General features: G+C 37.1%; 1 protein-coding gene across 7 annotated transcripts in view; it reads left to right on the forward strand.

Annotated features, from left to right (window-relative positions):
- Nucleotides 1-12,816, forward strand: part of SLIT2 (slit guidance ligand 2) — a 264,821-nt gene that overhangs the window by 201,084 nt on the left and 50,921 nt on the right. For all 7 annotated transcript variants that reach the window (XM_062636475.1, XM_062636477.1, XM_062636476.1 and 4 more), the window contains 5 exons: nt 1,120-1,270; nt 4,855-4,929; nt 9,029-9,172; nt 11,069-11,212; nt 12,358-12,524. In XM_062636475.1, coding sequence (XP_062492459.1) covers nt 1,120-1,270; nt 4,855-4,929; nt 9,029-9,172; nt 11,069-11,212; nt 12,358-12,524 — 681 coding nt within the window. The remainder of the gene's footprint in view (nt 1-1,119; nt 1,271-4,854; nt 4,930-9,028; nt 9,173-11,068; nt 11,213-12,357; nt 12,525-12,816) is intronic.

Genomic DNA, 12,816 nt, shown 5'->3' on the forward strand with positions numbered 1-12,816 from the left:
TTTGGCTGTAAGTAAAATTCAGTGTCTGAGATAAATCACAGTGTACCTCCCAGCCCTGATGCACCTTCTACTAGTCTCAGTCTTTTCATCTTTGTCCAAGAAGAACCCACAGGTCCTTTCAGCTTCTCTTTGTTTTCTTTGTCACCCACCCTCAGTTCCTTACTGGATGTTTTCTCCCAAATCTTCCAATATGTTTAGGACGTTTTCTTTGACTGACTCTGGGAAATGGTGGAGGAAACTTTAAATGTGGTTCTTTTTTTAATATTTTTTTTTTGTACTTTTGATTTAATCTGTGACATTAATACTGTTACCGTGGCACTGGATATTCAGTAATCAGAATTCCATGTCATGTAAGCAAGTATTAAACTTCAAATGCTTCTGTAACTTATACCTACCTACTCCTTACTCTTTTCCCTTGCTCTTACCCTTGGCCTAATGGATGCAGTTTTGATAATGTAGCGAGATTTTCTGTTGTGCTTGATCTAACCATGTGGTTGTGAGGTATGAGTAAAACATGGTTCTGTCAAGCACCATGGAACGTCACGCAGCTTTCTACAGCATGGCAAGCTGCTGAGGCTTAAGTCAGGATCACACATATTTTAAATTAAAGCTGAAAACAGGGTTTTCAGTCTTACGTGTTTGAGATGATGTGGAGTATCGAGACTATAAAAAAAAAAAAAAAGAAAAAAGAAGCCCAGTCAACAATACAAATTTGTAACAAGAGAAAGAGAAAAGGTGGCATTCAGGATCTATTTATTCTTCATACAGAGAACAAAAATAAATTCTAAAAGAATCAGTGGCATTTGTGTGATTAGTTATAAACAAGGCTAGATTGGCTGACAACATAATCAGCAGAAAGTACAGCTGTGAAAAGCTCAAGTTAATGTTATCCTGTTATGTGAAGTTGGTCACAGTTTCTTTTTCCAGCATATCTTGAGCCCCTATATTTAACCCTCTCTTGAAGCCCTTTTGTCTGTTCAGTATCACAAAGTTTATCATACATTTCCCAAGTTGCCCACCCGTTATCTGCACTGCAGGCATCTTTTCAGCCTTCTCACAAGAAGCAAATCTTCTATTTTATTGACTCAGTATCTTTATTTTGACTTGACTCTTCCACAGGCACTGAAGATTACAGATCCAAATTAAGCGGAGACTGCTTTGCAGATTTGGCTTGCCCTGAGAAATGTCGCTGTGAAGGGACCACAGTGGACTGCTCCAATCAGAAACTGAACAAAATTCCTGATCATATCCCCCAGTACACTGCAGAGTTGTAAGTTGAACCCTTATTAAAGCACTATTTGTTTATGGAAAAACTAACTAAAATATTCAAAACAAAATCACAGCTTTACTTTTTTGAGCAAAAAAGATATATGTGTATATGCCCCTCTGTAAGGCACTTCAAAGGACTAGATATTAATAAAAATTATTTATACATCATTTGAATACCACATAGTCTTAAAAATGTGTGATAAAAAAATAAGGCAACTGTTCTATATTTCTAGTTCTTCAGTACATGAGCTACCCACTTGGATTTTTTTTCAAAGGTAATGGGGCTTATTTTGCTTTTTATTTTAACTACAAGAGCAAGTAGGACAGCCAGCAACCAGAGGTCTGTCTTAAAAAGTACTACCTAGGTGTTTAATAAAACAAAAATGGTTCTTCTTATGCAGAGGACACATTATGTATGTCAGGCAGGAGACCAGAGGAAGGTAAAGCAGACAAACAAGACTGAGTTGGGTTAAGAAGTTGAGATAGTAATGTAATGAGCAGATACGAGCAGAAGAGAAGTCACAGATTATTACTTGCTTAATAAGTGCCATATGGGAATGATTTGTAGGCATTACAACTGAAGTGGTCTTCAAGGAGGGTTTGAAAGGTAAAATTAAGACAGCTTTACAAGGTTTTCCCACATGCAAAGCATAGTATGAAAGGGAATACAGAGACACTTGAAGGATCATCAGAAAGGCAGATGAAAGTGTCCATCACTGACAGAGCAAAAGCAGGAGGAAATAGCTGTTTTTCCTAGAATGCTCATTTTAAAGAACAAGGCAGAGTGTTTAGGGGCAAAATAGAAGGACTTTGATTTGACGTAGTAAAGCAGGGACAGAGATGTGGAGACAGGAGTACTGTGATCAAGTTGTGACACAGAGGGTGAAATGAGCAACAGTATAGCATATCTCTTGAAAGATAGTCTGCAGCTGGCATCAAAGCAACAGGACAGCATTGCAGGTATGAAATAATGAGACTATAGCTAAGGATTTTGAATATCTGGACAGGAAAAGGAATTTGAAACTGAAATATGGGTAAAGAGAGATGGAGATTTTTGTCTGTCTCTGAGCTGGGAGAATGAGTTGAATTTAGTGATGTTCTAATTACAAATCTGAGTGGTTAATTCTAATTGTGTCTAGAAGCACCTTTACAAGCCTGGCGATTTCAATTGAAAATGTGGCATATGTGGGAAAAGCAAAACTCAGCTTTTGGCCATGCTGTTCATGCTGTTGATTTATTGTTCACAAAGTAGTGCCAGAGAAGAAAAAAATGCTACACAGTTTTGTGTAAAAGGAGATAGATTTCAGTGGATAAATACATTTTACTTTATGCTATAATATTTTGAGATAAAATTACTTAAATTGAAGACTTAAAACCAATGGAACAAGTTACAGGTTAAAGTGTAGGAGATCATAAAGTAATGATTATAAAAATATAGTTACTGCACCAAGAGATGAGAAATGGAGTTGTTGAAGTGACAAGTGTGCATTGTCTTGATTCTTAACATAATTCATATTTAATTCTCTCTGCATTGAAGAAGTAATAATCTTAATGTAATATTTTGTTTTCATATTTACATGTGGAAGATAAACTGTCAAGTGTTTTCTTTCTATAATTATGAATCATACATATTAAATTCAGAAAAAACAAATGATCAAAACTCATCTGCTGTGTATCTAAAATGTCAAATTTCAGTCAACAAAGAAATTGTGTTTGACTAAAACAAAATTCATATTTGGTTACAGCACTTCATTCACAAAACATGCAGTCTTGTTTGAAGGTGTCAATGGATTAAAACCCCATTTCCCTAAATGCGTTACAGAGTTTAATCATCTCCTTTCACTTCCATTAAAATCTTTTAAAGTGGGAACTTCTACTTCCGTATGGAATCTGCCTCTCTTCAGTTTCCGTCATTGCTTCTTTTATATTTTTTTGCCATCAAAGAGCTCTTTTCTGTCCAGCACTTTATCAAGTAAGATGGTCTTATACTGTAGTATAGTCACTATTAAACCAACTTCTTGATAAGCTGTACAGATTGTTCTTCGAGTCTTTTAATGTAATAAAAACTTCAACAGCCTCACAAGTATTCTAGAGGGGATAAAGGAATTATTTCTGCCTTTTTTTTTTACTTCCTGTAAAAATCCGATTGTTCTAGCTAAATACACTCTTCTAGTATTTGCCTCAATGATGCAAGTCTTTCTCTTCTTTCTTTCTGTTATTTCTGGTCTTTGATGCTCTTCTTGGGACTTCCCATTCTAGTTGTAGGGCCGCTCTGTGATTCCAGTTCATAACATCTACATGCATATAGGAGAAGAGCAGCTAGGTAGCCTTTCTTTTCTTAAAAATCACATTAAGTCATTCAGTGGATTTTAGAGTTGGTAGCATCATTTGAAATTCATGTCCCTTGTACTTAAGTGTGGTATACAAATGTTCCACGTAGAGCCAAAAAACCTCTTCCTGTCTTCTCTGTTTGGTTCTGTGCTTAAATTATTATACAGCCATACTTTCAGATTTACAACCTTAATTTCCCTTCTGGCTATCATTTGAGAATGAGCAGGAAGGAAGGATGAATGATTAGCTTTCTTTAATTTTCTATGGTTTTTTTTTTAATATTGTCTTGCAATAAGGCAATTCTGAAAAGTATTCTGGGTTTAGAATTATGCTGAATTTTGTGGTAATGTTCTCAGGCATGTCTTTTCCGTCCTATTTAAGATTTTGAAGTAAAAGCTGGACAGACTCTCTTCCTTAATAAGATGGGTCTATTAAAACATATAAAGAATCTAAGACTCAATTTCCGTTTTCCATTCAAGAGAGGAAGCAGGGAATACTGGGTCAGTGCAGATATTTTGTGAAATATAGATGGTCCCCTAATGTAGCAGCTGCTAAAAGTATACTACGCTGGAACAGCTTTGATACCTGGGCAGGAAAGATCAGTATCCAGCTAGTATTTGTTGCTCATTGCATACCTTCTTGTACTGCTACAAATCAGCATTTAATGGTTCCTTACACAATGTATGTGGGTTAGGTGTAGTTGTTTGAAGATAAACCATGGTCAGAAACGTGTTTTAAAATGTTTGGTGTTTCAAACCCTATTCAAAAGAACTATTGAGCATAAGGTAATTATTTCATTCTTGTAAACAATGTTCTGTGAGCACCTCCAGATGTCTGGCAGACCCCACCTGATATCCTATAAAGAACAGTAAACTAATCTTCAGTGGTTTATATGTGCTTCTTAAAGATTTTTATTTGTAAGTTGCCATGGAATTGAAACCTTCCTTAGTTTTTCTTCCCTGAAAAGAAAAATTAAAAACATCTCCTTATCTTTCTCTGCAGTTTTAGTTGTGTGTTATTTTGTGATCTGGTTTTGATTCTTTATGTCTTATGTATGGCTAAGTTTAACTCATGAGAATCTTCATTTACAAGAATTATCAGAATTAGAAATGACATTAGATACAGAATTGTTCTTCAGCTACCAGTTAAACACCAGCTATACAGTTAAACCAGTCTGAAAAGTTCACTTAGAGTCTAAAATTCTGTACCAATGCCTAAATATTTTTTTTCTGAAATTGATGTCATTTCTTATAGGAGACTAAATAACAATGAATTTTCAGTCCTGGAAGCTACTGGAATCTTTAAGAAACTTCCTCAGCTGCGTAAAATGTAAGTGTAATTGCAGTGACTTTGTCTATTCACAAAACATGTTAGCTCCTTGCTGTGTTTCTCCACCTTCCCTAGTTCTTATCTAGAAAATATTCAGTGTATTCTAATAAAAAAAAAATCAAGAATGGGTTTAAATTAATCACTGAGATAGCTCAGAGCTGGCAGCTCTTCTCTATGGCACTAGGCATTGCCAGCAAAAACTTCTTATGGTGTATAGCTCTGGCACTTTCACGCCGGTGTCTGGACAGCCGGTCTGTTATGCAGCCACAGCAGGGAGCCCACAGTATAAGCTGCTCAAAGAAAGGTCCAGTAATCTTTTGTAGCTTCTTGTACAACTCCCTTACCAGACAATTTTGCCTGTTTCAGCATATTCAAGACATGCCTTTGATTCTGTGCTTCATTAAACTGTCATTAGATGAGGGGAATATCAAAATTAAATGACTGAGAAAAAAATGGTTGATAGCTCATCCATGTAAGTCCATGTTCACAGTTCATGTTCTAAGAGGAGTTTATAATCTTACCACTTGTAGTTGTTATTAAAAATAAATCTATGAAAAGCTTTTCTTTTGCTTATGTAAAAGACATATTTGAAGGTAGATTATTTAGATTTAGTGACTCTGTGCCCAATCTTTGCAGGATTAAATCCAAGCATAAATAGTAAGTGAAGATAAATGCAAGTAAAAATAGTTCAGATTAATGAAATGAGGCAGTGTTTTGTAGACACCAAGTTGCTACTATTTGTAAAAGATCCGTCTATGTCATTAGTGACCAAAATCTCAAGAGGAGCAATAGTATTACTTAAAATATTGTTAGCCTTGCTCACATCCTTGCTGGCAGCTGTCATGATCACAGTTATCTCTTACTGATTTTTTTAGTTAGAAGACAAATATAAAAAAAAAAATAAAAACTAAACAAAACCAACAAATAATAAAAAATTCAACTTTGTTTTTGTCCTGTCTACTTGAGTTCATCTTGGCATTTACGATTGGGCTTAAGTACTTAAGAAAGGAGGAATGTCTGGCACAGCAGTGTTCTGGTGTTTAACAGTAGATACCTAGTTTTCTTTATTCGTCAATGATCTCATATTCGCACTTTTTACAACTGCAGAATACCTTTGAAATAAATACATGATGTGCCATCTTACACATGCACACAGATATAGCAGATCTTCGTTTATAAGAAAAATGAGGAAAAGAGAGTATACTATTAGTAATTACATATTTTCAGGCTGTAAAGGTAGCTTAGTAAACATTTAATGTCATCTAAAGCTAGTTGCTTTTTGGCCGAGGAGGTGTTCAAGTCAAGAGAAAGAAAAGGAAGAAAATTTTAAAGTCTCAGTGTAGCTGTCTGCCAGAACTCCAAGAGCTTTGAAATCTGCATAATTGAGAAGGAAAAATTTGAGAAAATATTAACAAAAAATTAACATTTTGAATAATACTGCTTTGTAACTTCATATACTTATCAGTCATTACAACATTATTCATTTCAGAGAATAATACAGTGACTGGTTAAGTGTGACTGGAAATCAGTGAGGTACTGATGTTACAGAGAAACCAATATGAGTAAATTCTGTATTTCTGTGGAGCTCATATTTCTTCTGGAGGTTCAAATAGGTGCAAAGGTCTTTCTGCACAGATGTCACTGAAAAATTGGGGCCTAAATTTTTAATTGATTTGATGGTTCATCAGTAATAAAGCACATGTATGGACTGCATCATTGATTAGTTATGCAACATTAATTCTTAAAATATCCCTGTGAAGTGGGTGAAGTAGTATTCATGTTACACCAGGAACAAGTAAGATTTTAGGAGACTAAGGGCTTGACACAGATAAACCAGATGACATGAGAAATAATTGAGTTTCTTGCTTACAGTCTTGTGCAGCACCTTAGAGGAGACTGAAGAGCTTCACAGTGAAACTAAATGACACTGTTTCCCACAGCATTCTCCTGGAGAAACTGGCTGCTTATGGCTTGGACAGGCGTACTCTTTGCTGGGTAAAAATCTGGCCAGATGGCCGGGCCCAAAAAGCGGTAGTGAATGGAGTTAAATCCAGTTGTCAGCTAGTCACAAGTGGTGTTCCCCAGGGCTAGGTATTGGAGATGCTTCTGTTTAAATTTTTATCAGTGATCTGGATGAGACGATCAAGTGCACAGTCAGTAAGTTTGCTGATGACACCAAGTTGGGCAGGAATGTTGATCTGCTTGAGGGTAGGAGGGTTCTACAGAGGGATCTGGCCAGGTGGATCAATGGGCCAAGGACCATTGTATGAGGTTCCACAAGGCAAAGTGCTGGGCCACAACAACCCCATGCAAGGCTCCAGGCTTGGGGAAGAGTGTCTGGAAAGCTGCTCATGGGAAAGGGGCTGGGGTTGCTGATTGACGGAGGTGAATGAACATGAGCCAGCTTGTGCCCAGGCAGCCAAGAAGACCAATGACATTGTGGCCTGTATCAGCAATAGTGTAGCCAGCAGGACCACAGTGGTGATCATCCCCCTGTACTCAGCACTGGTGAGGCTGCATCTCAAATCCTGCGTTCAGTTCTGGGCCCCTCACTACAAGACAGACACTGAGGTACCAGAGCATGTCCAGAGAAGGACAAGAAGATGGTGAAGGGCCTAGAGCACAAGCCTTATGAGGAGTGACTGAGGGAATTGGGGTTGTTTAGCCCCGTAGAGGAAACCATATCCCTCTCTACAATTACCTGAAAGGAGGTTGTAATGAGGTGGGGATCAGTCTCATCTCCCAAAGTACCAAGTGATAGGACAAGAAGAAATGGCGTCAAGTCACTTCAGGGAAGTTTAAATTGGATATTAGGAAGATTTTCTTCACCAAAAGGGTTGTCAAGCACTGGAACAGGCTGCCCAAAAAAGTGGTGGAGTCACCACCCCTATAGGTGTTTAAAAGACATGAACATGTAGCACCTAGGGACATGGTTTACTGGTAGACTTGGCAGTGCTAGGATATGTTGAACCTGATGATCTCAAAGGTGGTTTCCAACCTAAATAATGCTATGATTCTCTGCGATTGTGTCCATCATCACAGGCAAGGTGTACGTTAAATCAGAGCTAGGCTAGAGATGAGCAGTCAGCACACAAGATGAAGCCACATGTTATTTTCTATGTCTTAGATAATGTCACCAGCTGATTCTGGCAAGTATATAAATTTTTTGTTCTAAGAGATAGTATCTTTCTTGATTTGAACAGTTAAGATGCTGTTCTAGAAGTTGCATCAAATATTTGTTCTTCCCAATGCCATTAGCCCCATCAAATAAAAGGTTTTTAGCTTCATTTTACATTGGCTCAGAAAATTTTTAAGAGCTTCTAAAAATGACTGTTTAGTTTGTAGATTTGTACTTCTATAATATGTATAGTTATATGAAACAACTAAACCAAAAGGAGGCAAGAATAAGATAAGTAAAGGCGAGTTGTTGACTATGCCTGCTTTTGTATGTATACCACCCATTTGGGATGTAATTTCCATAGTTCAACTAAAAACTGTAAGCACTAAATATTTTGGCAGTATTTTAGGTCATTTTCCCACATTTTGATCCGCTTTGCATGTGGATTGCAGATAAATGGCCGAAGTTGCTTATAAACCCTCATTTTTAACTAATGTCAAAAATTATTAACATTTCATGTACTGTTTACATTCACACATTTCATTTACATATGTTGCTGTTTATACTGTTTTCTTATATTTGTGTCTACCGAAACATAGTTGTGCTGGTGCTCATATAGTTGTTAATTTTGTTGTTAATTTGTCAAATAATGCTACAAGGACTGGAGACACAAAAATAATATACAGTCACTGACAAGATTCAAATCTATGCAAAGATGTTCTTGTGTGGTGGCAGCATGGACTGGGTAATTGCCATTATTTAAAAACATCTTCCAAAGATTGCTTTAAAAATCTTTACTACTTTAGTAGAAGGGCATTGAATTTTGCATTTGTTGTCAATTTGAATTTGAACAATGCATTTGTTGCTTTTACATAATAACTTGGTATCTTAAAATCTATGCAGTCTGCAGCATTTAACAGTTAATTTAGAATACTCAAAAAAGAAAACATTTTTTTCTCTGTTTCTGTTAATGTGTAATAGAAACCTGAGCAATAACAAGATTACAGATATCGAAGAAGGAGCATTTGATGGAGCCTCTGGTGTGAATGAACTATTGCTCACCAGTAACCGCTTGGAAAATGTTCGACACAAAATGTTCAAAGGACTAGAGGGTCTCAAAACACTGTGAGTGTAACAATTTGGGTGGTTTAATTCTTCCTTTCTGCCAGGTATTTTTTAAAAGTAATACTTTATCTGTCCTAAAAAAATAATTTTGAGGAATAGTTATAGATTATTCAATCATATCTTAGTTTTTTGTTGCTATTTAACAAAATGTTATCTTACATTATATGAATTCATTAGTTATTAATTATGGATATAACATAGCTGAAATTTTTTGTTGTGCTTGCTTGACTACAGCAGTGAAGTCCTTTAAAATGATGAAGTGGTTGAGAATGGGTAAACATCCAAATGCAGAAATTGAAAATAATCATCTGCTTCAAAGTAACAGAAATTTGCACAGGAATTGCACATTTTATGTAATAGAGTCTGATTCAATTCAGCCTAACCATTCCTGGGGATTTTACTAGAGGAAAAAATTATTCTGGTGGATATTGAAATAGAGGAAATGATTCTTTCCTGAGTAATTTTAATGTCATTTCAACAGTGGAGAGAGGAGTAAAAGCACTATAGCTTGAGCTCATTTTATTCTTTTGATGAAGGCAGTTTAGCTCTTTCCACTCAAAAAGATATGTTTATACAATCTATGACTTCTTGGCCTTCCTCAGTGAGCTTACCCTGATCAGCAGACCCAAGATGATATTAAATGGTCTTTTAGGCTTCAGCTGCATTTTTAATAAATCAGGCCTATCATTTCTAACTTTGCATTTAAAGCTGTTAAATTGTTAGAAGCACTTATTCTTAGACAAAAACATGGGGGAAAATATTCATTTATTGATAGTCAGATAGGAGAACACCAAACTTCCAAGCTTATAAGTTTTACAGAAATATGAAAGATTTTAGGATAGTTGTTTCTTATTTAGTATTCTTAATTTTTTACTAGATCCTAGAGTCATGATGTCGTGGTTTAAACCCAGTCAGGTAATTCGTTCGCTCAGCCCTCCCCCTGCTATCGAAAAGAATGCAACTCCCACGGGTTTACAGAGTAATAAGGTATAACACAAATCACTCCTGCTACCACCAATGATAATAATGTTAAAGGAAATAACAAGGGAAGAGAATACAACACCTCGCCACCAGCCAACCGATAACTCGCCCACCAAGCCCGACCAAGCACCGACCCTCTTCCAACCCTGCAGTCTCCCAGCCCTTCCGGCTTCCCAGTTACATCCTGGGCATGACGTGCTGTGGTATGGAATACCTCTTTGGTCAGTTTGGGTCAGGTGTCCTGTCTCTGCTTCCTCCCAGCTTCCCCTCCTCCCTGGCAGAGCATGAGGCTCACAAAGCCCTTGGCCAAACCAAAACATCGCTTGTTATCAGCTCCGTTCCCGAGCTGAAAGTCAAAACATTGCACTGCACCAGCTACCAAGAAGGGGAAAAATGACTGCTACTGCTGAACCCAGGACACATGAGGAAGAGGAGTCAGGGTACCCTTATTTCATTTAATTGAAACACTTGAGAATGTAGTAGAAGTGGCTTCTAGAATTCATCCTAAGAAAAATCAGGTTGAAAGGGTCTTAGGAGGAGTCCAGCTGGTTCCAATAGGCTTGGAAGCATAAAGAGGGGAATGCTGTGTAACTCCAATTTGGGGAATTTTAATTTGTTTTCAATTAATAAACTTTATTACTGATTGAAAGAAAAAGCCACAGATGCTTAGGGGAAACACCCCTTGTCTCTGTGAAGCCTACCCACGTATCTTTCTGTTTTCCTGGCTCCTTCAAGCACACTGCATTCAGTCACCTCAAGTGAGGTGACAGACAGCACAGGGGTCGCTGCACTTGTGGCTTCTCCACCAGTAGCAATCCCTTTGGAGTCATTCCTCTTGGCCCTTGCTTGGGTCACCACTTCAGCTGCAACTCCTGCTCAGGGTACGATGAGAAATGTTGATCTTTCCTTTATCAGGATGCTGAGGAGTAACCGTGTGAGTTGTGTGGGAAATGACAGCTTCACGGGCCTGAGCTCAGTCCGCCTGCTCTCACTTTATGACAACCAGATCACCACCGTGGCACCTGGCTCCTTCGATACACTACATTCGCTCTCTACATTGTGAGTCACACGTTTGAGTTTTACCTTACCCAAACTTAAACCTCTGACTCTCTGAGGACATTTATGTTAATGTTTGCTATATACTTTCACAGCATGAGGTAAAGTTAAGGGAAGAAAGAGTTCAAAGAAGTATTTTGGAGAAAGTTTATTTCCTGAACTATCTTGGACACTTAAGAGTATGTTTTCATGGTACCCCTGAATGCAGCACTAGACTGATTTTCAGAAGTGCCTGAGAAGGCAGGAAAAGTGTACTGCTCAACTCCTCCTTCAACAGAAGCCCACTGATCTGAACCAGGAGAGAAAGCCACCTTTTGTTTAAGCATTGCACAGTCAGAGCTGGTTGAACCACCATGTGTCTGTCTTTCTGCCGTGTGACATCAAATTACTATCTTAAGCTTCCTTGGCCTACAGAAGATTTGAATTCATACATGTTTTACAATGAAGCTTCAGTCTAATTTTTTATAAAAAGAAGCATCCTTTTTTTTATTTAAACATGATGTAATTTATGGGAAGGGAAAATGGTGAGCAAAGCTGCCACTCAGTTTACTGAAGAAATGCTTTTCGTAGGTAGCAACATTCAGGAAAGTACTTAATCCTTTTTTTACATAAAAAGTGACACTTGGCACCAAGTAACTACTTTGTGCGTAGTAAGGATGGCATGTTTATAAATAACAGAATTGTCAATAGGTTTGTGCTGAAGTAGGGAGATGCCAAAAGTACTCAGAATTCCAGAATTAAATTCATTTTTATAACTGGCATGTAATCAACTTAGCTGTCACTTCAGATAGGAAACTTATTCTCTAGAGCAAATAAAAGATGGAAATCCTGAGTTGACAAATTAATGGAATAGCTGTTGTCAGGCTGAAACTAATAATATAAAGTAATCAGCCTTCATCTCTATATAAAATTATTGCATTATCAGTACAGAGGAGCTTTACAAGAAGTCAGGTCTTTTGACAGTTTTAAATTATTTCTAAATGAGTTATATCAAGATTCACAGAGCCTAAATTACAGCTTTCACCTATGGTTTATACACAGTATTGTTTGAAGAACAGTATTTAAGCTTAGCTTTTTGAAAATAGAAATGAAATACTGAGGATGAAAAAAATGGTGTCATCTGAAGTAAACTTTCCTGTGGTTCTTAGAAACCTCTTGGCCAATCCCTTCAACTGCAACTGCCATCTTGCATGGCTTGGAGACTGGCTAAGGAAGAAACGCATTGTGACAGGGAACCCTCGCTGCCAAAAACCCTACTTCCTCAAAGAGATTCCCATTCAGGATGTAGCAATTCAGGATTTTACATGTGATGACGGTAAGAAAATTAATATTTGAGCTTTTTGTAATTTCAGCTTTCATATATATATAGCTGTACGATTCCCACAGATCCATAGTTATTTCAAGCATTAATTATGCTTTAAATTACTTCATCTGCACTTCATTCTACATCAGTTTAAAAATCCTCCACCTGTTTTTTTAGATAATCAGCAGAAACACGGCTATTGTATATATGCTTTCAGAAGTTTTTCTTGCCTATCTTCAGTACTGTAAATCATAACTTAGAGATAATATAAAGATTATATACATGGATCACATACGTAGTTCAG

Source organism: Pezoporus occidentalis, unplaced genomic scaffold, assembly GCF_034315485.1.
Source record: "Pezoporus occidentalis ecotype Australia unplaced genomic scaffold, CSIRO_AGI_Poc_V1 ctg48, whole genome shotgun sequence".
Classification (NCBI taxonomy): domain Eukaryota; kingdom Metazoa; phylum Chordata; class Aves; order Psittaciformes; family Psittacidae; genus Pezoporus; species Pezoporus occidentalis.